This window comes from Geospiza fortis, unplaced genomic scaffold (assembly GCF_000277835.1).
Source record: "Geospiza fortis unplaced genomic scaffold, GeoFor_1.0 scaffold398, whole genome shotgun sequence".
In the NCBI taxonomy this organism is placed as follows: Eukaryota; Metazoa; Chordata; class Aves; order Passeriformes; family Thraupidae; genus Geospiza; species Geospiza fortis.
The window spans coordinates 448515-473053 of record NW_005054517.1 but is presented as its reverse complement, the minus strand read 5'-3'; the positions used below and the strand labels follow the sequence as shown (position 1 = coordinate 473053).

The window sequence follows — 24539 nt, the reverse complement described above, 5'->3', positions numbered from 1 at the left end:
TGCTGAAATCAGGTGAATATCAGACATATTTAGGCTGAGGGAAACACCGAGAGCTGCAGAGATGTAAATTGGATCCTCAGTGTTGTTTGGTGTCAGAGCAGGGCTCAGTGGTTACCACTCTGCAGACAGAGCTGGCAAAGGCCAAAAAAATCCAGGAAACCTCACCCAAGGACCTGACAGTGCTCTGCTACAAGGGAAAAAGGTGCCATGATTTATGTCTGATTTAGTTTTGAAGGAGTTTTGAATGAGTTGGAGATGGGGCTTCTGAGTTGTTTTTGATGATGCAGTTTATTTTCTTATTTTCTACTTTATTAGGAAGGGTAAGTTTGGCTCACATCATTACAGCATGGTTCAGAAGGTCACAAGACTCCTAGTTACAAGACTGTTGACTAATAAAACAGTGCCAGCAAGGATATTTACATTTTTGACTTAATCTTTAAATATTTCCTCTTATGGATTTATGTTACAGTGTAAGCTTTCATAGATAATTATGTTATGACACACAAAGCTACAGTACTGCATTCTAAACTCCTTGTTTACCTTTGTAACTACTTTTATTTCTATATCTTAAACTCTAAAACTCTAAACTTTATTTAGCTTAACATGTCTCTGCTTTAAACTATAAATCCACATTCTCATTTCTAGCACCTCAGTTTGGAAGCCGTTTCCAAGGTCTCATATCAACTCCTGTGTTTAATTCTAAGCTTTGGCTTAAAGGCCCAAAGTTCTGAGAGTTCCTTGCATTTCAGGTTCCAGCACCTGCTCTCTGCTGGAAAAGAACAGGAGCCCTGATCTCTCTGCTGTGAATATTTTGATTTTCCATGGTATTTTGCTACAAGACTGTCCCACCTACACAGCACACTTCTGGTTTGGTTTGTTTGAGTGGCTTGTGGAGCTTCTCCTGGCTGCCAAAATGTCTTGGGTTGGCTTGTTTCCTAAGATCCCTTGTGGAGGGACCCTTGGAAGTCAATGGATTTAGAACACCAGGTTATTAAAGGTGCTGCAGGCTGACATCTGACAGCAATGTCACACTGGAAATACAAAAATACCAAATTTTACCACTGCAATTTTGTCTCCTTTTCCTTTAGAGCAAAAAGCAAGACCAGGACTGAGCTTTCAAACTGTCATTCCTGAAATTTCCTTTTAAATCATATAGGCACTGTTTCCCCAGCCAGTGTAACAGGGATTAGCTCAGGACTAAGGACCTTCTTATTATGGCTGAAATCGATGACAACACACATGTGACAATAACTGAGGTGAAAACCTACATGCAATTTAGGTGAACATAAAGCACAGTGTGAAAAGAATCTGCATTTGGTGATCTGCTAAGGAAAAAATTCTTTCATTGCAAAATAAGCCACAAGAAATTTCAGCCACCTTCTCTCAGTCTCCAGAAATGGCAGTTTCTGCAGAGATGACATTCCATCAAGCATTATTCTGTTGTTTAATTTAATGTCGTATTTTCTGATGGGCCATTTTACCCCCAAATGAAATAATATAATCTTATGGAAACAAAACTTTTAGCATTGGAAATTACAGCATGGTGCTTCAGTAAATATATAATCTTGTCTAATTGTGGATTACATTGTCTACCCAAAATCAATTTTAATTTTTTTAACAATATTCAGACCCTAAAAAAGTAATTATGTTTTCTGGGCAAAAGCAGCCTGACAATAACTGAAAAAATGTAAGAATCCTTTGTTGACTGAAACATACTATTCACAATTTTATAAAGTCTGTGTATTTTCTAATATTAATAAGGATTTGGATTTTAGAGGTTTTTTCATTTACTAAAATTCAGTAAAAATATGTATCAGAGAAAACCCCTTTTTTGTCATTATCATGCCAAAATCTACCATTAGAGAGCAATTGTAATGGGCTGTTTTGTCATTTCTCTAAATGAGGCTCTAAGGAAATGTTTTTCTCCCTTAAAAGTCTTTACATCAGTTATTTGTACACACATCCTCTTTTTTAATCAAGTTCTTTGACTTGCTCTAGAGGTGTCAAAATTCTGCCATCACAGTCTAGAAGTGAGTAATACCTCATGCAAAAACTGTTCTGCTTTGGCTCGGACAAAATGTTACAGTGGAATTAAGGCAAATTTACAAAAACCAAGTGGTTTTTAGCATGTGAGGGTGTGATGTGTCTGAGCAAGCAATGATATGGACTGATGTGCTGCTCCAAGCCAGAGTGCTTCAGACAGCTTCAAAATTAGCTCAAGTAAATTCTTGTTCTCCACTGAATTTCCTCTTTTCTCACTCTCACGATGAGAATTGCAAATGATCACTCCTCTGCACAAAGCACTGCTTCTTTTGGAAGCCAGTTCCCTTCTTAAACCAGAGTTCTGGGATCAGGTGTTAAGTCAGACTTGTTATTTCCTTGGGCAGTCTGTAGTCCAAGGAGAGATGCTCTTGTGCTTCAAGCATGTCAACTCTGACATCAGATTAACTTGCTCAGAGCCTGGTCCTGTCAGGATTTGGAATCTGCTGCAGTCAAGGCTCAAGTGCCCTCACAGAGAATAAATTTCTCCATATCCCCAGTGTGAATCTCTCTCATTTCACTTGATTCCTGTTGTCTCTGCCCACAGAGCCTGGCTCTCTTTCCCCTCCCTGCAGACAGGGTGGCTGCTCTGAGTTCTCTGAGGCCTCCATGCCCAAGGCTGACCAACCCCTCCTGGGCCGCTCCTCTCAGGGCAGCTTCTCCAGCTCCCACCTCTCTGAGGACAACCCAATCTTTCCTATACTGTGGAGCCCCAAACTGGGTGCAGCAACTGAATGTGGTCCTAAAAGCACAGAAACTAATCCCTTCCTTGATCTCCTGGTCCCTCCTCTGTAGTGCCCACAATGTAGCCTTGGTACTGCCAGGCCACTTCATCCTCTGCCCCAGGAACCTTCCTGCAGAGCTGTTCTGGCCAGGCAGATCCAGCCCCAGCTGATGGATGCACTGACTTCCAAAGCAGGATTTTTCTTTGTCTTGTTGAACTTCACCAGGTCCTTGTTGTCCTGATCCACCAGCTTGTCCAGCCCTGACCTTGAAGATTTCTGTCTCACTCCTTCAAACTGGCAACATTTGCAAACCTGATGAGAGGGCCTCTCCTCTCAGGGCAGCTTCTCCAGCCCCCATCTCTCTGAGGACACCCCTGACCACACTCCAGCTTCCTTATGTCTTTCCTGTACTGTAGGCCCCAAACTGGGTGCAGCACCTGAATGTGGTCCGAAAAGCACTGAGGCTAATCCCCTCCTTGATGTCCTGGTCCCTCCTCTGTAGCACCCACAATGTGGCCTTGGTACTGCCAGGTCACTTCATTCTCTGCCCCAGGAACCTTCCTGCAGAGCTGTTCCTGGCCAGGCAGATCCAGTCTCAGCTGATGCTCTGCCTGTCCAGAACAGGATTTTTCTTTTTCTTGTTGAACTTCACCAGGTCCTTGTTGTCCTGGTCCACCAGCTTGTCCAGCCCTGATCTTGAAGATTTCTGTCTCACTCCTTCAAACTGGCAACACCTGCAAACTCAATGCAAGTCATTGCTGAAGAAAGTAAAGAGGACAAGTCCTGGGACAGACCCTGGCTGCATTGAACTTGCCACCAGTTTTCAGACAGGATTTTTCTCTTTTCCTCACAGGCTGAACCCTCTGTGACTCCTGATGCATTCCAGCTGTGCCATTCCCCCTCTGAACAAAATCCCATCCATGAGATGATATTCCAGAGGCATGTGCCTTTCCAGATTACTGCCCAGCAGACAAAAATCTACTTAAGGAACTCAAAACTTCACATTAAATTTTAAAAAAAAAAATCAGCTGCAGTTTTAATTCATTCCTGTGGTGTTTTTCCTTCAAAGTAATCTGTCTCCTTGTCTCTGCTAATCATTCGCCTACACCTGGTTTTAATGGGACTCCAGCCTTCCTTTGGCACAATTCCTTCTAACAGCAAGCCAAAATAAACAGATAATATTGCATGAGGGAAAGCAGTGACAATCAGAACCAACAAGAATATTCAGACCAGAAGCTCGCTGTAAACAAGACTATTATTTAATATAAACGGTATAATATATTTATATATATTTATATATATATCAATAACTGGCTGGTTTTTCTTCCAGGTTAAGAGTTGGAAAGGAGACTGCCAGTTCATCACACACAACAGCCAAGGAAAACTGCTAAAGCTACTCATGTCCCCACCAAGAGGGCTCTTAAGTAGAACTGTGCAAAGAAAAGAAAAGGGGAAAGGATTTTTAAAATTCCAAAGTTATCTTAAATTTTTATAAATTTTTATAAATTTTCCAAATGCCTCTAATTTCTCTGAAATCCTGTAAAAGGAATATTGCAAAGTTTTGTCTTTTGCCTTGCTTTGAATTGCCTTGACCTTGATGGAATAGAAATTTTCTTGTTGTTGTCAACTTCATCTTGGTGTTGTTGTTGTTGTTGTTATGTCAAGTTTCAAGTGCTTGTCATTAGGTCAAGTTTCATATTATAACATCAAAGTTATGAAGTAAAACATTTTAAAAATTAATAAACATTTCAAAATGAAGGTTAAGTGCTTTACTGCATTCCTAAATATATACACCAAAACCAAACAAAAAACCCAACAAAAAAGCAAACAAAAACCAAACAAACAAACAAAAACAACAACAAAAACCAAACAAAACCAAAAAAAATCAAAACCAAAGAAAAAAAAAACATAATTTTGCAGTTACTGAAAGATTATTCCTGCTTGGTTTATTCAAAGTAGCTGTCTTTATATTTTGTAGCATCCTATATATAAATATTAAACTCTGCTACACTTCAACATTTTCTGTTTAGACTGCAAGCTCTTCAGAGAGGCCTGGCTCTTATTATATCTTTATAGGGCAGTCAGCACAACAGACCCCAGATTTAATTGTTGCTATTTATTACAAATAATAAAAATAATTTTGCCTATTGCTCCAGACAACTGCATCTTCCTTGGAGTGCTCAGTGGGAGCTGCAATTCATATAAAGGGTTCTGGAAGGAAAGATCTCCTAATTCCCATTTTATCACACATTTTACTGTATTGTTTGTGCAAACCTGTTGCTGCTCCAACAATGTGACCACCATGTTATCAATCCTATTCAATAACAATATTTTTTTTAATTTTAATCAGGGCAATAAATATGATGGCAAGTCAAATACCATTGTCAGCTGTAAATCAGGACCTGAAAGCGCAAAGCTGGAAGTCTGAGAGGATATAAACCATGAGACCCACATTTCAAATGGTTGGATGTGATTGCTGTTCATTAAAGTGCTGCCTCAATATTGTGTAGATGTTATTAAAGAGATTTATAAAAGATAGATGTTTTTTAAAATATCCCACCATGATGCAGAAGCCTGGAGAAAACAAAGTGCTAAAAATGAACATATATTTGTTTTTATGCTGCCATGAATTTTAGTTCTTCGTGATGCATTACTCAATTTGTCAAAGAAGTAGCAGCTGTGTTCCAAGAAATATATGTTTGAAAATAATCCAATTCAAAGAAGCAGAAGACTGCAGCTGGAAACAACCTTATTTCTTCAGAGAAGAGACAGTAAATCTGAATTTTCCTTCCCCTTCTCCCTCCAATTTAGGCTAAATCAGCCAGCTCTCCTGATAATTAAAATATTTCCTTCTCCAAAGCACAAGATTTCTCCTTTAAACTTTCTGAAGGACAAAGGGAAGGGAGGAAATTTGTATTTTCTGCAAGACATGGTGTCTGCTTCTCAAGGAGGAAAGGAGGTCCACACTTCCTTTTGGACAGACTATTTGGAGTGGAACAATCCAGCTGCTACAGAAACCTCAGGAAAGCAAATTTGGATGATTCTGGCAGTGGGGGGGATTTGGAGAGGTGGGGGCAGTGGTTTGGTTGGTTTCTTTTTGAAGTGAGGAATGCTGCAAGGACAGCTCCTCTCATTCCTGTGCTCTGCAAGAAGGAAAGAACTGGGATTAAGTGTCAGTGTGGAGGTGGAATTGGTGAGGAACAGAGATTCTCTGGTCAGTCACTTACACACATAATTCTGAGGAACCTCATGTAAATGTTAGAAGCGATGAGAGGAAATGGCCTCAGGCTGCACCAGAGAAGATTTAGATTGGATATTAAGGAAAATTTCTTCATGGAAAAGGTTGTCAAGTATTGAACAGGCTTCCCAGGGCAGTGGTGGATTCACCAGTCCTGGAGGTGTTTTAAAAATGTTTGGACATTTTGAATGTTTGAACAGGGTGGTGGTGCTGGTTGATGGTTGGGCTTGATCATATTAAAGGTCTTTTCCAACCTTACTAATTCTGTGGTTCTGTGACAGATGTTAGATATATGTATAAATATGCAAATGCACATGTATATATGCATATACATGTGTGTTTGTATATTTGTACACATATCTAACATCTACCATAGAATCACAGAATACATCAGAATCACGTAACATACAACATACATGTATGTTGTGGAGTTAATGCTACTAATGACAGCCAGTCATAGGAAAACAAAACGAAAAATCCTCCTCTCACAAGCCTGGAAAGTCTCCTGATGCCACATAAAGGTGAAATAATTTCAGTCCAAATCAATAGTGGAACCAGAATATCATCCTATAAAATGTGGATTAATTTGGAATTTTTGCTGGGCAGGAGATAACCTTGCCTGGAAGGGCTCACATTTCCTACAATGAAGCAACATGTTTTTTATTGCAATCTAAATATGACCTTGAGAGCAAGTTGCCTTTTCAGAAACCAAAAACCCAGACTCCACAGCTGTCTCTGCAAGTCCCAGCATTTGAAGGGCATTCCCTTCATCCTGTCAGGTTTGATTTTGGTTCATTATTCCTTAAAATGTTTCTATCTCTGCCCTTCAAAGGGATGCTCCTTGGAAGCCACAGTAAGCTTTCAAGAAAAATGTCTCAAAAATTTATCTACAGGTTATTTTGGATTTTTTTTTTTTTTTTTTTGGTAGACATTTTTATGACTTCAACGTGGTTTAGAAGTAGTCCTGCAACATGGATGTCCCATAGTCCTTTATTATCTTTCTACAGAGCTATAAATTCATTTAATGCATAAGACATATTCCTTTTGGGCAGATATAGACATAACCTCTGTCAGTCCAAAATTTGTCTCAGTTGAACATGCTGGCAACTCCTGGAGTTTGAAAACTGTGTAGGGTAAATAAACATGTAATGATTCACAGGAGGATAAAGGAGGGAAGAGAATGAGTGAAACTGAAAAATGTTCTTGGAAAACACATTGAAATAAATAAGCAGTGTTAAGCTGTTCCAGAAGAAGATTTAAGAAGCTATGAATCAGAACAGACAACACTGCCCTAGAAGAAAAGAGAGGCCACAGAGTGACATCACTCTTAATAAAGCAAGCCCAAAGCTGCCAAGGCAGATTGGAATTCCACCAAGAACGAGGGGATTTTGTCACTAGCTTTGAAGGGAATTACATTATGTCCTGTACATGGTGGACATAAGTAGAATTATATTAGATCAAGCCTTCTGCTCCTCCTCTTATTACAATGTCATCACAGTGTTTGAAGCATCTCAGAGTGCAGTGCCACAGGAAACTTTAATAAGTTGATTTGCCAGGTGCAGCAGGAGTTGGATAATGCTTTTAGTTTTGGAATGGGGGCAATTATATCAGCTGCACCATCATTTCTGAAGTAGGACAGGAACAATTTAGACACTGACCCTCCAAAGACATTATGCACATCCCACCTGTTCATTTTATTAAAACAGAGACACCTCCACAGGGGTGGAAGAGCTGGGAGGGGAGCCTTGGTCACAGAAGGAACGGCAGCTTGGTGTATCTGCTCGTGTTATTGATTAAACTTCCTGACAACCACAGAGGGAAGTTAATTACTGGGAGGCAAATTAACACCCCTGCAAGATAATGGAGAAAACAATAATTGTATTAAGAACTCAGGGGGCTAAGTTTTCCTGGCCCTGAGCCTGAGGCTGTGAGCAGTGCATGAAAGCAAACCACCGCTCCACTGCTCAGGGGCAAATAGTTTGAACCATATTGATTGAAGTCTTTATTCTCAGTGATTAAAAAGCACCTTCAGCTGCCAGTGAGTCAGTTCAGACTGTTCACAAGGAGTCTTTCAATTAAGGTTTCAAATGGGACTCACTTTGCATGGCAATGGCTCTGTCCTGGTCAGCAGAGAGAGACAGACTGTGCACTGTCACCCAGGCACATCAGGGATGGGCTCTGTGCAAGGACCCTTGCCCCAAACCCACCAAAACAACGCTTTTCAGACAGCAAGCTTACATTTGTAGCTTCTATAAATTGAAGAAATCCTCCAGCATTCCATTTGTATTCCAAGTTTCATTTTTAGTCTCATTTTACCTGCATTTTAATTGAATCACTGCAGCTGGAAAAGCAGGAATATGTCACTGGACTAAGAGAGGACTTCCAGTGCAAACTGCCTTCACTGCAAATGATGGTGTGAATTTAGAGTCTCTCTGTGAAACCTTGTCATCTTGTGACATTATTTAGGATTTGAAATCGCAACACTCAGTCTGAAAATCAGTCTGGGCATCTTTTTTCCATTATAAATGCAATGAGTTTCTTCTGATCAGAGTGTACAATACAACATCTCTGTTAAAACTGACATTTCCAAATTATGCCTGCAGTTACCTTCTGCCCTTTTATTTCCTTTTAGTAATTTGAAGCAGATATAAATGAGACATTTGGTACATCTGTCTCAGGATGTAGTTTCTCTTTGAGGGATTTTTGCTGGCCTTTTTTGGGGGGCAGCTTTTCTGGGCTTTTTTGGGAGGGCAGGGTGTGGTTGCTTTCTCTCCTCCTGTAGCAGAACCACCATAGCAAACACTACAAATGCCAAGATAATTTTTAGCTAGAGATTAAATGACAGCCTGAATTTTTTTAAGACACCATCACTGTATTTTACACAAGAGTTATTGAGGGCATTTTTTAGCTGTTAGGGTTGTCATTATCACTGCTGGTAAGAAGGGAGAAGTCTGGGACCCAGGTCAGAGTCTCCATGATGTCAATCCACAAGCTTGGCTGCTGGGAAGAATTACCTTTTTTACTTGTCAACCAGGTGACTTTGATTTGGATGCAGAGAGAGGCAATAAAAAAGGAATCCCACAGTGTCCTCTTCTACTAAAGCAGTTTTAAGAAAGGATTTGTGCCACAGGAATAGCAAAAATCTGCACCTTATTGAGGTGGCAAACAAAATTACACTTGATTTTTCTGACTAGATAGAGGGATTTTAAAGATTAAATTTCACAGGCTGAATGCAGAATTGCTGCAGCTTTTCTGGAGTTGTCCATCAGGGAGAACATGACAGCAAAAGCTTAAAATGCTTGTCTGATGGAGAGGAGGAGAAAGACTGTTCCACTGGTTGCATTCCTTAATGCACTGCCAGGAAATATTATATTATTATAATAATATAATATATATAAAATATATTATTAATCCCTAATTGAGATGATTCCAGAACAATGGTGTATGAAGTGGTGAAAAAGCTACTACTTATCTGATGGTGCAGACTTCTTGCCCCCTGTGCCTTTATGTTGTGATTCACATTTCATCTTGAAGATTGGAATTTGTCTTTGGCTCTCCTCACAATGTATTCTGTGCATCACAGAAAGCTTCTGTCTTCAGCACAGGACAATCTATTCAAATTTATTTACATTACTTTTTTTTCTAGCTTGAAATTTGGTCTATTCAAATCTAAGTTAAAGATACAACTTTATGTTTTGTTTAACTGCCTGGCTTTGCACCTGCTTTCTCAAAGCATCAATATATTTTTAGCAAATTAAGTAAGTCCAGCTGTAGCTGTTATTTTTTGATTGCTACCAAAAAATGGATGAAAAAGTAACTCAACAGATGTATCACTCTTTATTGCTATGTGCTCAGCATCTAGGAGCATCTACATGCAAGAATTATGACTATAATTCTCTTTTCTAAGAAGTACTGAGAGATTTGTGTAGATTTTGAGATCAAATATGACCACTTGCTATGGCTGGGTGTATTGATTGACTGTTGGACTGTCTCTGATGTTGGGACAGTCTCTGAATTTCTATTTTGCAGCTTCTTTACAGCCTCAGCAATCACAAAGGCAGTGCTGTCCATCTGTAACAAACACATGAGGCTGGCAGGGAGTGTAAGGGATTCTCCCCTGTGTGGTATTCTTGGGGTCCTCAGGACAAAGGAGGAATTGAGAATCTGACTCTATGTTTTTAGAAGGTTAAATTATTATTATATTATATTATATTATATTATATTATATTATATTATATTATAGAATGCTATACTAAAGCTATACCAAAGAACAGTGAAAAGATACTTACAGAAGGTTTAACAAGATACTCACTAAAAACTCATGGCTGCTTCCAGAGTCTCGACACAACTAGACAGTAATTGGTTATTAAGGAAAAACAATTCACGTGAAACTAATTAAACAACTGCTTGTTGGATAAACAATCTCCAACCACATTCCAAAGCAACAGAACACAAGAGAAGCAATCAGATAATTCTCTGAGGCTTCTCAGCGTCCCAAAAGAAAAAATCCTAGCAAAAGGGTTTTTCAGAAAATATAACAGTAACACCCCCGAGCACCTGCAATGTTCATTTCCAGCTTTGATTTTGCTGTATTTTACAACAGTTTGCAGCCTGGCTGTTGGAAGCAACTTTCAGTGTGAAAACTGGGATCAGAACACTCCACAAATGGAAAGTTTTGAAGCCAGGAGTGAGGACAGGGTCCTGTTTTGTACAGACAAAGGGTTGGTCAATCTTCTGTTGTGCTTGCCTTTCCTAAAGCAGTGCTTTGTGGAAAGAGCCTTTCTTGTTCCCAATTTGGTATTTTACAGCATGGGCTTACTTCATTGGGAAAATATGATCTGAAGGAGAAGTGAGAGTTAGGAAAGTGTATCAGCAAAATATGGTGATTTTCCACATCTTGCAGTTTTGAAAATGGAGATATAAATACCTGGCACTATTAAATGGATAATTCTCTAAATCTCACTGCAGATTATGGAGTGCTGGAGATGATCTTTCCTATTACTTTCTGTAGGTTTTGCATAAAAGTAATTATATAGGATGCAAATGCTACCCCCCAAAAAAATAATGAAATGGTTGGACTTCCCCATCTTCAGTATTACTGATTTTTAATTCAGTAATAAGCTTAGCATCTCCTCTATTAGAATCCACTTTCTCCAGCCCTTTAAATCCAATTCTTTTATACAAGGGATTTTGGGAACATCATTAATTCAATCACTGTAAAGAAAGGGGAAAATATAATTGAACAGAGGAACAGGACTCCAAAGTCTCCAAAGCAATCTCTGCTGAGCAAACAAAAAAACTTTGTTAACATCTATGCAGTGCTATGTATTAACTGAGGTTCAGACCTCATTTTCAGGTGAACCTTTCCAAACTGTGCATTTTTTCAGATGATTTTAAGTCTGTACATGTAAAGGGTAACCAATGCTCAATAGCAAGACATCCCAGAGTTATTAGGGAATTATGGAATGCATTAGACATGAAATCCAAATCCAATGAAGCCAGGGATTTAAGAATAGCTTGCACCAGCAATTCATTTCTGTTAGTACTTTGCAATCAAAGCAGTGATGGTGGATGGATGGACAATGAAAAATAGTTTCAGCAAATATTCATGTGAAAGTTAATATCAATTTACTTTGGCTGCACTTTCATCACTTGCACTTTCTGTGATACTGAAATTTACCTTTTGAATTATCTCTGTAAAGCAGATACAGAAGTGACTGAAAAAAAATCAAACTCGACATTTTGAGAAGTTGTTTGTCATTTGAAGCTGTGGGTGGATGCGCTTCAAAATATTTGCAAGGTGACTTTTGATTAATTCTGTCTGTGTCCGACGTGTCTGTTGGAGTGAGCAGTGTTTGTGTTCTGTGGTCAAACCCTTCAGGGGCCTCCGTGGCTCTGGCTCTGCTCCTCTAAAGCTTCTGCTGGACATTCAAGTCAAATCCTTGAAGTTAATGGACTACAGATTGTTTAAAAAATGTTATCTGCACTTCCTCAAACACTTCAAATGATTCACACAGGCACATATTTCAGTGCTTCACTGAATCACCTTTGAGCCCAGCTGTCCAATTTGTGGTGGGTGTGCTCTTTCCTTCCATCCTAGCTGGTATTTAAACTAAATGTTTAACAGAATGAGTTTGTTGTTTCAAAGCTACTTTGAAATTATGTATCATAATATTTATTATACATCTCCTGATGCCGTGCTTTCCAAGGAAATATTCCAAAAGAGATTTTGTTGCCTTCAAGGAGGGAAAAAATCCACTGCTCAGCATATTGTGAAATATGCAGAGAGAAGGCAACAAGCTGCCATTGCATGTCAGATATGTGAAAAGAAATGCTTGATGGAAGATTTTACTTTCATATTTCCAGGAGATCTCATAAATGCTAGTGATAAAAAAAGAAATTGTGAAAACACAATTTTGCCATTTTCTGTTTTTTGAGCAACAGTATCATCCATGTCCCTATTTATTTTGATAGCCTTTTTAATTCTGAAAGATGAAATTACACTACAGGAACTGCTACAATTTTTTTCTCAATGTCAACGACCAGATCACCTTAAAAGAAAATTGCTGTCATTTAAATTGTTTAAATGGAGTGTTTAGATTTCCAAAGATGCTCAGCAGCCAACCACACCAAGATTATGGCACAGGCAATGTGTGATCATATTCTTATCCTGGTTGTCAGAATCCAGAGCCTGTGGATGGTTCTGGGGATCTTCTTGACTTTTCTGTGTTTTAGAGCAGATCATGATCTCTGGAACATGCTAAATTGCCATTCAGTGTTGTATGTCAGAATTAGTTTCTTTGTATATTAACTCTTTAACACTGTCAAAATCTTCCCAAACCAGTGATGTGTAACACAGCAAATTTTTCATCTGCATCATCCTCAACACTGCTCCAACCATAATCTGTGGAAGTCCCACCTACTTCCAAAATGTGAGAATTTTTCAGAGAATATTTGACACTCTTTATTGAGAGAAAGAAATTACATCCAAGTGCTTAGGTCAAACCTTTTTCCTGCAATAGAAAGGTGGAGTTCACTGAGGTGAAGTAGGAGAAACACCTGGACAAGAAGGTGCTTCTGTATTGGGGCAGAAGGGGAACAAGAAAATTGTCAATATTAAATAACAATTGAACACTGAAAAGGTGAGGAGGGCTGCAGGGACACTCGAGAAGATTGCACAGCTTTAATCTAACATGGATGGACTCCACAGCCTGGAATCTCAGGGAAACTGAGTGACCTGTGAAAGCAGCAGGTCAAACTGCATCACCAGTTTGTTGGTTTTTGTTGTCTTTTCAGGCTACAAAGGCTACCTCCATGCACATCAGGAAAGGAAAATTGAGCCCTGCTTGATTCCATTAGATATTTTTAGTGTTAGTGGTGAGAACACAGCTTCTTGGAATGATGGTCTCAGGGAGCACTTTGCTTACACAGTAATTCAGCCAAACTCCTCAAGAAGCTAATGAAATTTGTTAATAAAGGTTGAACAGCTTTCGTATGGATTTTTGATAAAGAAACAGCTGCTCATTTTCTTGGGTAGTAGTAGAGTCTGGAGGCCACAAGATCTGATAAAGGATAAGCAGATGGTTCAGAGTAAACAATTTGAAGGAAGCTCTTGTAATTTTTTTAAGATCTTGGTACATAATCTGACACTAAGAGGTTATACAAAGCTCATTGAGCTAATAGTGATCAAATATTTATTGCTAGAGGGCAGCTAGAGAAATGAAAAAGGCAGCCAAATTTACTGAGAGATAAATAACATACTGCTGCACATCTTCCAAAATGGGATTTGAGTAGTTAAAAAGTGCCAGAAGAGCCTGAGTGAAATGCAGTCTGCACATGAGGATAAACAGCACTTTCTGAGCTGGGATGTGCTGGGTCGTGTAACCTGCAACAGCCAGAGGGGCTCAAAGAGAATTGTCACTACCAGCAGGCCCAGAGTGCAGACCAGTGTGTGGAAATCAGGACAATTCTTTGATCAAACAATGGCTGAGATGGGGAAGAACCCCTGGTCCAAAGCCCTGCTGAGGCAGGGCCACCTAGACCCAGCTGCCCAGGACCATGGCCAGTCAACCTTCAGAGAAGTCCAAGAATGGAGGCTCCACAACCTCCCTATGCCAGCACTGGGTCACCCTCAGTGAAAAACTCTTTCCTGGTGATCAGAGGGAACCTCCTGTCTTCCACTTTCTGCCCATTTCCCCTTCTCCTGTTGCTGGGCACCACTGAAAAGAGCTTTGCTCTGTCCTCTTGTCACCCTCCCTTCAGGTATTTATATTTTGTCCCTGAGCCTTCTCTTCTCCAGGCTGAACAACCCCAGCCCTCTCATCCTTTCTTCAAAAAAAAAAAAACATTCCTCAGTTGTTTTATCTTGAACAGACAGGAGGAGAGATAACACAGAGAATAAACAAACCCTCTTAAATAGAATATTTACATCTTCCCCTTTAAACTCAATCCTGCCCACAGTGAATGGCCTCAAGTGACCCCAGTAAGTTTTACATGTCGGTATTAGGGGACAAGATTTGTTTCTGGAGACTATTTTGTAACACCTAGGCTGAGAAAGGGTTTGGAAGCAGAAAAGATAAAAAAATTAATTCTCTTGTATTTCCCTTTAGTTGACTCTGGAGTTCACAGTGTCATGGAAGGGAATTCATGAGTTCATTAATTCCTCTGCCATTGATAGTAGCTATTTGGGCCAGCAGTGACTGCTCTGGATTATTTTGCCCCTTGCTGCTCAGACTGAAATTACTACATAATCTGGCCTCCCTTCCAGTAAATTTATTTTTTATTATAAATAGATTAGAATAAAGCAACATACTGTTATCTAAGGAGCTGACTTCCACTGATTTAGACAAAGACTTAGCAGTTTTCTAGCATTCCTTAATAAAGGTCACTTTTGTTGCCAGAACGTGCTGCTAACATGGATCAGATCACACTGATATTTGTTAATAATTTTTCATTATGGAAATATTGCTCAAGCTCCAAATGTTTCAGAATATGTCTCAATGGTTATAAATATATATATATATAGATCAGTGTGGCTGGAAATGCTTACAGATCATGTGTGACAGCCCTGAAAGAGCTGCTCAGTGGTAATATATGATTTATATGAGGTTGGCTGCTCAATGACTAAGTTATCAATCAAAAATTCCCATGCCAACTTTTTTCCAAGAGCAGGCCCATACAAGGTTACCTATCTCATCTTTCCACGACCATCTTTATGCAAAACACTTCATGAGATAAAAGCAGAAATATTAGAAGCTACCTCTGAGTTGTGGAAGTCATGCTTGGTATATTTGTTAGATTAAAAATGATTTAAATATTTCAAGGGCTAAAGAGGGGAGCGTGGCATATGTCTTAATGATGTTAATAACCTAAATTTCACACTTCTTAGTAACCACACCTACTAGCAATTACCAAATTGACAGATATATGTGAAGTTGGCATTTTAGTGATTCACCCAGCAGAGCTAAAGAGTCTTTTAAAAGCCCAGAATTTAACTCTTACCAATTTTCCCCTGACATTCGTGTCACAGACCTGAGCATAGGACTAGAAATGTAGCTGACAATGATTCAAACTCATAATTAACTTGATGTCCATTATACAGCTCGCTGTAAGAACCCTCCACAGACCCAGATGTGTGTGTTCTCCCAGCTTGACTAAAATTGCTGTTAAGTAGGTGCCTGCAAAGGACATTTTTCAGGCACTGAACAATGTCACAGCCCATTCAGATAAGACAAAATACGACAAAATATGTGCCCCTCTGAAGAGTCAATATATTTGCCCTAGCTTGAAAAGTAGTAGATGATAGCATGGCTCCAGAAATAATTAAAAGTGTCCAAATAGCCATTGGGAAAATGCACTCAAATGTACACAAAACCATGACATCAATTCATGCTTTTACAGTCAGAGATGTCTGTGGTCCTCCAAGGAGAAATATTGTAAATGCTGATGTCCTCCTGCTAAATGTGAGAATGGGGATAGAAAAAGGGCCTCAGATCTTCTAAACAGACTCAGATAAAAACAGCATCAGGTTAAAAATTGCAACAAATGACATTTTAACTGATACAGGGTCTCTTGAAATTACCAGCTCTCTTGAGCTGAGGAATCAGTCTTTAACAATAAAACAAGAAATATAAAAATGGATGTGTATAAAGTACTGTTCACTCACACTCTTTTACTGATATTTATTCTACCCTTCCTTTGACCACTGTATGACCTTCCTCCTTTCCTCTTCTACTGATTTATTCTCTTTCTCCAACACAACTCATTACAACCTGTGATTTTTGTATTTTTTCTGACTTTTCCTTATCTCCCTCAATTCCTTTTTTTTTCCTCAACAATTTTTCCCAGGTCTGCTGAGCTCTCCTTACTTTTCCCACCATCTGGCCAGACAGCTGTTTGTGATAGCACTGAACTAGTGAGTTGTGAAAACACTTGTACATAAGCTGATTTTACCTGTAGCTCCCATTCTCTGTGGGGCAGGAAGTTCTGATGATCAGGAGAGGTGAAATGATGTATGAAACTGTGAATTTTTTGGGTTTTTTTTTTTTTTTTGTTAAGGTTGGGATTCAATTCATGAGATGGTATTTTTGGTTTGGATCTAGATGCTTATTTGTTTTTATTTATATTATAGTTATAGTTTTATTATTATATATATTATAGTTATTTATATAGAACTCAAAAGTTGTGAGTCCTATAGTATTTTATTTTAATAAACTAAAAATGGAGTTGTATTTTTCTTTGTATAAATGGAGAAAAGTTTTTAAGGATAAACTGTTTTTAAGAAATAATACTTAAATTATTTTTACTTTTAACTCAATAACTAATTACTCATGGTTTGTAATGTGGATTCTTTTTATTTAGTTATACAATGCTGCTTAAATTCATGAAGAAGAAGGTGAAGAAGGACCAGTTACTGTTTTAAAAACAGTATATTCTAAAACTTTAAACTCTGATTTTTTTACTATGTGACATTATATACTTCTATTTAAAATATACACTAATTACTGATTTAAACCTTCTATATTGTTATATATATTACTATATTCTAAAACTTTAAGCTCTAATTTTTTTACTATGTGATACTCTATACTTCTGTTTAAACTATACACTTAAAATTTTAGTTCTATTATTTAATTTTGGAAGTTTTCTTTACGGTCTCAGGCTTCTCCTGTGTTTTGCTGCTTTGGAATGTGGTTTGGAGATGGTTTATCCAACAGGTGGTTGTTTAATTGGTCATTAAGTAAAAATAATTCACATGTTGGATAAACCGTCTCCAGATCACATTCCAAAGCAGCAAAACACAGGAGAAGCAAATGAGATAATATTGCTTTCCTTTTTCTCTGAGGCTTCTCAGCTTCCCAGGAGAAGAATCCTGGGCAAAGAGGATTTTTCAGAAAATATGACGGGGACAACGTGGCATGAGCGAGTTGTAAAAACATGGATGGGACAAATTGAAACCCAAACCATTCTATGAGATACAGCCAAAGAGGGGGTAAAAATGAATTTGAAAAAAAAAGAAAACCTCACCAGATTCTTCAAATTCACTGTTGTATGCATTCCAGGTCTCACTTATGCGGAGCAGGTTCTCTTCCATGGCTTGAATGTCCATGTAGGGACAGTTGCACTCGGGGAATTTAGGGCCACACTGGCACCAGCAGTCATTGTCCTTGCAGATGAACTCCCCCTCTGAATTGCAGGCAATGTAGCTCAGAGCTGCCTGCACAAAGTGCTCCTGCAGGTACTCAGGAAGGATGACCTGAAGACCTGTAGGAAATGGAGGAAATATTTTGGTGTTAAACACAAAGTTCTGGAGCTGAGCAGCTTCACCAGCTCACACAGCAAACAAACAAACAGTTATGAAAAACAAAAATATATGGGGTTTTTAGGAGGATTTGTACATCTGTCCAGCATTTATACCATGTCATGTATTTCCTTGCTTAATAATTATTTTCAGACATATTCCTCACATTTCCCTCTCAACATGGAACATCCATCCACTAATGAGTAACCTGTATTCCTCAGACAGAGAGTTTATTGTTTTAATTTTCCTAGGGGGCTAGGGTAACATGAACTTCTCCCTGGTGAGTGAACAGCAGCCAGAGCCTTGCAGCAGGAAATCACACAGCTGAATTATAATCCTGGTGCCAGCAATAATGCAGATTCTGAAAATGCTGATGAAGGGAAAGCAGCCCTGAGAGACAGAGTGAAGAGACAGCATAATCAGGAAAAGAGGTGTAAACATTTCCATCCAAAATTGGGCTTGTTTTCCATGCTTCTTTTGGCACAACAAGATGTAGCTTGTCTAAACAACTCATTATCTCCTGTGATTCTGCAGGGGTAAACTAAGAAGGTAGGGCAAAATTAGGTTGGAAGAAATCTTTGAAAAATAAAATTTGACTGATTATTTTTCTAGCATTGGTAGCAAATTGCTGTGGGACAGTCAATTGGATGTGATGGGTAAGGCTACAAAACCTTGAGTAAGAACATTTATTCTTAAATCTACTTGAGTTTTAGCATGGAAAGTGTGCAAAGCCCAGCACCTGTGGGGCTTCAAAAAACTCCTGCTACACGTGTTCCAAGTAATTTCTTATCATATGAATTGGGTAATTGGTGATATAAGTTTATTCTCCATAGGCACTTGGATGATTTCACAGAGATTTATTCCTTATTTTTAAGTATATACAAAACTATAGCTATAACAAGAATTTCAGAACCCTTCCAACTGCTGAAACCTGGTCTGGCTGTGCTTCCTTCTGTCTCGTGTCAAAATTTGGAAAACTCTGATGCTCTCTTGTGAAAAAAACATTCTTTTTTCAACCATAGAGGCTGTGAAAGGAAAAAAAAAACCCAGTTCAATCCTTCCATTAAAGAATTTACACAGTTCTGATAATACATTTCTCCACAGTCTGAGAGATGCAAAGATTATTTTCCAGATTTTAACTGACAAACATCATGAATATGCTGGAAACCCTCCAAAACTTATGTTTTCTAGAAATATTCATGGCATCCCAGTAGAAATGACAAGTTTTTTGTAAAAAAAATTCTGTCTGGGAAATAATTTTATTTTCTTATGGATTTAACTGATTCTGGAAAGAATGGAAAGAGAGAAAAGACTTATGGATATTTTAAGGGAGAATATCCTGAGACTGAAGGGACCACAGGGATCATCATCCCTGAGAGCTGTTCTTAATATCACCAACACCTCACACTGTTTGAGTGATTTACAAACTCATATAAAAAATGTTAAATCTTGAAAATAATTGTATATCTACCTTCAACTGCAAATTAAGAATTGTATGGCTCTCTCATGGCATAGAGTCAGAGGTGTGCACAAATACACACATTAAAGAGAATTTAGTGGGTGTTTTCATAGTCATAATTTGCTCATGCTTTATTTTTGTAACTGCAAATAAAAATTATTAATGGCCTAATACCATAAAGGATGACTTTTCAAAAATTTTTATGTCTTAATATGCAGGTCAGGAAATGCTTCTGCTGAAATTTTGAAAAGAATGTTATTTAGAAATGATGACTCTCTTCTTCCTTTTGCTTCCTCTTTCTGCTTCTTTCTATTTTTCATTTTTATTTATACACAATTACTACCATTTTCCTAATGAGTGAGATTTTAACCTTCCAAGTTGTTTTTTTTTTGTTTGTCTGTTTGGGGTTTTTTTGGTTTTTTTTTTTTAATTTCCAAGAGGAGGAGACCTTTAACTCCTCCTGATTTAGAGTATTTGAAAATGTACATCCTGTTTTTCTGGTGACTCTATTAATTCTGGTGCAACAAGTGCAGGGGGTGTCAGCTACTGCTCAGCCTGTGCAAAGCAGGCTGGGCACACCAAATGTCACCCCCAGCTTGGCGGAATCTCTGGGAATTCAGGCTCTTTAAGAAATGTGCCAGTGGATGCTAAACAGGGATGCAAAATGTTAACAGGGCTATTCAAATTATTTTCTGATGGGTGCAGAAATTGTTTCCATTTGAAAGGCACCACGAGGTACTGACATTTCCTCCACTTTGGCCGCAATGCACTCATTGCACACATGCACAAAAAAAAAAAAATTAGGAAAATGACCTTTTATGAGGTGGAAGAAAGAAAAAAAAACAAATAGCGTGATAAATGTCACCCCGTTCCAAAAACAAATTAATGAAATTGCACCTACATACCTTGCAACTGAATCTTATTTTCAGGACTCTGAACCAGAACAGAGCTGACAGAATCTAGGTTGTCATAGTTACTGCAGCCGAGGGGACCCGTCCGTGTCTCTGTCACCTGGTGGGAAGGGAGAAGCACTCACTGAAATATCCAAAGCAGACTGAGCAGCTCAGAAGGATTTTTCATAAAGTTTCCCCCTATTTCAGCCAGAAATACATCAGACTTAATTATGGTAACATAAATATGTGAATATACATAATTAATAAATAACAATTTAAGTGTCAAAAGGGTGAGTGCAAATGTTTTAGCAGCAGGGAGTGCTGTTTGTACCACAGAGAACCCTTATAAACACCTCAGCATTACAATACTACACAAATACTACAGTAGTATAATGCTAGAGTGGTGTAATGCCACACCAACAGCCTAAAGACAATTTGTTTTCCATAGCTGTGGGAATTACAATGAGTTTGCTAAATTCACAGTTTATAAAATAAAATAAAAATAAAAAATATCCATAAATAAAATAATAAGAAATATTATAAATATATATAAATATAAAAATACATTTTATATCATATCCTCTAATATAATTTTATACAATTATTAATATAATATATTATATTAATAACTAAATAATTGAAAATATAATATATTATATAATTATTTATATAACATATTTTATAATGCATTTAATAAAATAACAATAATAAAGTAATAGTAATAAAATAAAATACAAATACTAAGTTTATAAAAATGAGGACTCTGATTTTTCCCTCTTGAAAGCTCTGCACATGAAAAGTTTTGCTTGAAGTAATGGAAAAAGCTCTGACTTTTCCAATAAAGATCAGGATTTGGAATCCAAAACCCCTTATGAGCTGTATTTATAATGGTGGTAATGGTGGGGTGGTTTTTTTCATAAGAGAAGGGCCTAAGGTAAGTTTAGGCACAAAATTCTGGATATTCTGTCTGTTGTAATCACCAAATCCATGGCCACAGAACCAAAATACAGCTAATTTATCAAAGCAGGACCTCCACAAGCAGAGCTCTGGCTTAACAGTAAGGGTTTGAATTTGGGAAGGAACAGTTATTTATATCAAAGAGTCACTAGGGTTGGAAAAGCCCTTTCAGACCTCCAAGTCCAAACATTAACTCATGTCCCAAGCACTACATCATGATTTTTTAACACTTCCGGGAATGGGGCTTCCACCACTCTCCTGGGGACAACCTGCACCAGTGACTTGCCACCCTTTCAGTGAATAAATTTTTCCTAATATCCATTCTAAATGTGTGTCCCTGGTGCAACTTGGTGAGTAAACACATTTAAATAAATGGAAAAAAAAAGTTAGTAATTTATATGCTTCCTGGAATATTATATATAATTCTAAAGTGTCAACAATTTCTTTCTAAAATGAGAAGTACAACCAATCCCTCTGTCATGCAGCTCCCAAACTGTTCTCAGGCACTCTCCTGGAATTTCCTACTTCTCTTCCTTTGCTTGTTTCAGAAATTGTGGCCAGATTTACCCTTATTTTGTACCTGTCCCAGTGTTGAATACAACCACCTCTGTTTTCTGTTACATCAGGTACCATATTTAGCTCTGCATCTCCTGGAGAATCAGCCTAAATTACAGGGTGAGGGAGCAGATTTCCAAAATGCAGACATGCACTGAGCAAGTGCCAGCCATGCAACCAGAGAACCAATGTGAATTGTAAAGAACAGAAGGGAGAGGGCTCTTTAAAAAGTCTGATTTGATGGGAATATGAAGGTTTTCTGACATAAACCCTGATTTTTCATGTTTCTGGCTCACCCACAGCCTGTGAGTGGCTGCAGCTGGGCTGTGATGTCCTTGAAACCTTCTGAGTTGATGTTCTTCTGAGATTTCACACTCTTCTTGCCCTTTTGCAAAGAATGTATGAGCTTTCCTGTCATTCCAAACTCCTGGCACCTTTCCATCACTTGGAGGGTGGACAGCCCATGGAGAGGACACAGAACTGGCCCACACCAAACTTGTGAGCAGAGCTTAAGATGCATGAGGTAAAGGGACCAAGCCAGGTTGTGTCCTCTCTGCACATGTTTGACAATTTTTAATATTTATGATAGCAGCAGATTTGCCATGGTTTTTGCTTAATCATCCTGAATCAGCACAAAGACTCTTGCAGGAGGATAAGGTTTGGATTGGACATGGCTGGAATGAAAATTGGGATTCGATCCTTCAGTCCTCTGCCAACAAGTAGTCTAAAATTCCATTCTAAAATATGATTTTTTTTTGGAAGTACCTCCAGTCCATAAATAGAATCCTAATCTCTTTATACAATAAAAAATAGCGTTACCTAGATTAAATAAGAGAAATAGCCAAAAGACAAAAAAAAAGGACAGGAAAATGTTGCAAGGAATTTTATCCTTACTCTGACATATTATGCTCATCATTCACCTATGCAATTCTTTATTTAAAGATCCATTTTTTTTAATGTTGTTTTCGTTTGCACAATATTATTATGGTTTTCAAGCATTTCTCTATAAGGCAATGCAGCTTCATAAAGTTATATGGAATGTATAAACTATAAAGCAAATATTGCAATTCCTATCCATTCCTATTACTCTTTTATGCTCCCTGAAATTACAAAATAAGGAAGGGTGGTAAGTAGCTTTGTAGTTATTGTGCCCCTTTTTGTTCATATTTCTTCACTCTTATCTGAATTACGCCAGACATGGGTAGAGACTGCCACTGTTTTGAGAGATAACATTTATAAATACATTGATTCAGAAGAAAATTATATAGGGCAGTTTTGATATGAATTACAGACAATCATTGCAGTGAGGTAGTTAAAAATTGTAGTAGTAGTAATAATAATAATAATAATAATAATAATAATAATAATAATAGAAAATGCTCTGGAAATACATCAATAAATAAGGACCTTTTTTAAATGTTCACTTTTCATTCCAATCTATATATTATAGTATTAATTCTTTTACTTTTCCAGGTGCCTTCACACCCTCTGTCAGCTGCCTTGCTCTGGCACTCTTATCTTCTACATAGAAAATACATTGCAACAAGAAATTCAAAATGAATAGTCTCAGTATGTAAAAAAGAAATGCTAAAGAACATAGAAATCATCCAACCTTCACCTTTTGATAGATGACAATTCTAGTCAGAGGTCAGAGCTATGCAGTTATATATGGTTTTGTATACTCTACACAAATCCTACTCCACAAAGATTGCAAATGAGAAAAAATTGTGAGTGATTGACCAATGAAAGCCTCAAATTTCTATCAGATTTTCAGACCAGATGAAAGGATTTGCTTTTCCTAAATTATACAGGTACAGACTGGTTTGGGTTGGAAGGGGCTTTAAAGAATATCAAGTTCCAACCCCTGCCCCAGGGATATTTCCACTAGACTGAGTTAATCCAAGCTCCATCCAACCTGGTCTTGGACATTTTGGGGTAACTTTGGTGATAAAAAGGCAGACTAGAGAAGAAGAAAAAAAATCTTTGAAAGGATAAAAATACATTAATTCTGATTTGAGCCAAGTGTTACTGATGATTTTACATTTTTTTGTTTCTGCAACAATAGGAATGAAATTAGAAAGGCAATGGCACGTCTTTAATTATCTTCCAAGCAGAGAAGTGTGACTATGTTCAGTCCCAAGATCACAGCTGAAAACTGTTCTATCAGAATGTGTATGAAAAAAAGATGGACCAAAAAGGGGAGAGGGACAGGTAATAAAATAGAAATTCAGATTATTCTGGGATGTAGCATGGTCCAGAAGTGACTGACGTTGTCCAAAAGCATCAGAACCAATATTTGTTTTGCATGACCTGCAACCCACAAAGAACATTAACTCACAAAGCAAAGCATCACAGAACAAAGTTATTCAATGACCAAAACCCTCTAAGAACCAGTAAAAAGCACCTGTGAAATCACCTGACACGAAGCAGGCAGGATGTTCTCCAGTGCCTTGTTTTCAGAGATTATCACAGAGCAGGTGTCCCTGGGCAGCAGAGTTTTCAGTTCCCAGAAATAAACTCTAACATTTGGCATTAATGAGACAAATGCCTACAGTTTTCAGTCAGTTAAATCTCATAACCATGGTGATAATGACCCGATTATGAGTTCACTGAGAACATACCTCCTAGCACTTAAGCAGGGCTGAATTCTTGTGATATCAGTGGGTAGTATTTCCCTGGGAAACAGCCTGCTTTTTTTTTTTGTCCATGATAATTAAGACAACAGAAGACTTTCCTAATAAAAGGGAAATACATTTCTGCAGAGATTTTGCTCCTGGTGAGTCCTTTTAAGCACATGTAGCTAATATTCCTAACGAAGTGCCCATGCAGAGGTGGTGTGTGCCTTGCATAAAGGACTGTCCTCTTCAGCAGG

The 24539-nt window shown here is 38.0% G+C and overlaps 1 protein-coding gene across 1 annotated transcript in view; it reads right to left on the bottom strand.

The window, feature by feature from the left end:
- The window catches only part of BRINP3 (BMP/retinoic acid inducible neural specific 3), a 200285-nt gene that overhangs the window by 42600 nt on the left and 133146 nt on the right, over positions 1–24539 (bottom strand). The window contains exons 5-6 of the mRNA XM_031063611.1: positions 20168–20273; positions 17530–17766 (exon numbers count right to left, since the gene is read on the bottom strand). Coding sequence (XP_030919471.1) covers positions 17530–17766; positions 20168–20273 — 343 coding nt within the window. The remainder of the gene's footprint in view (positions 1–17529; positions 17767–20167; positions 20274–24539) is intronic.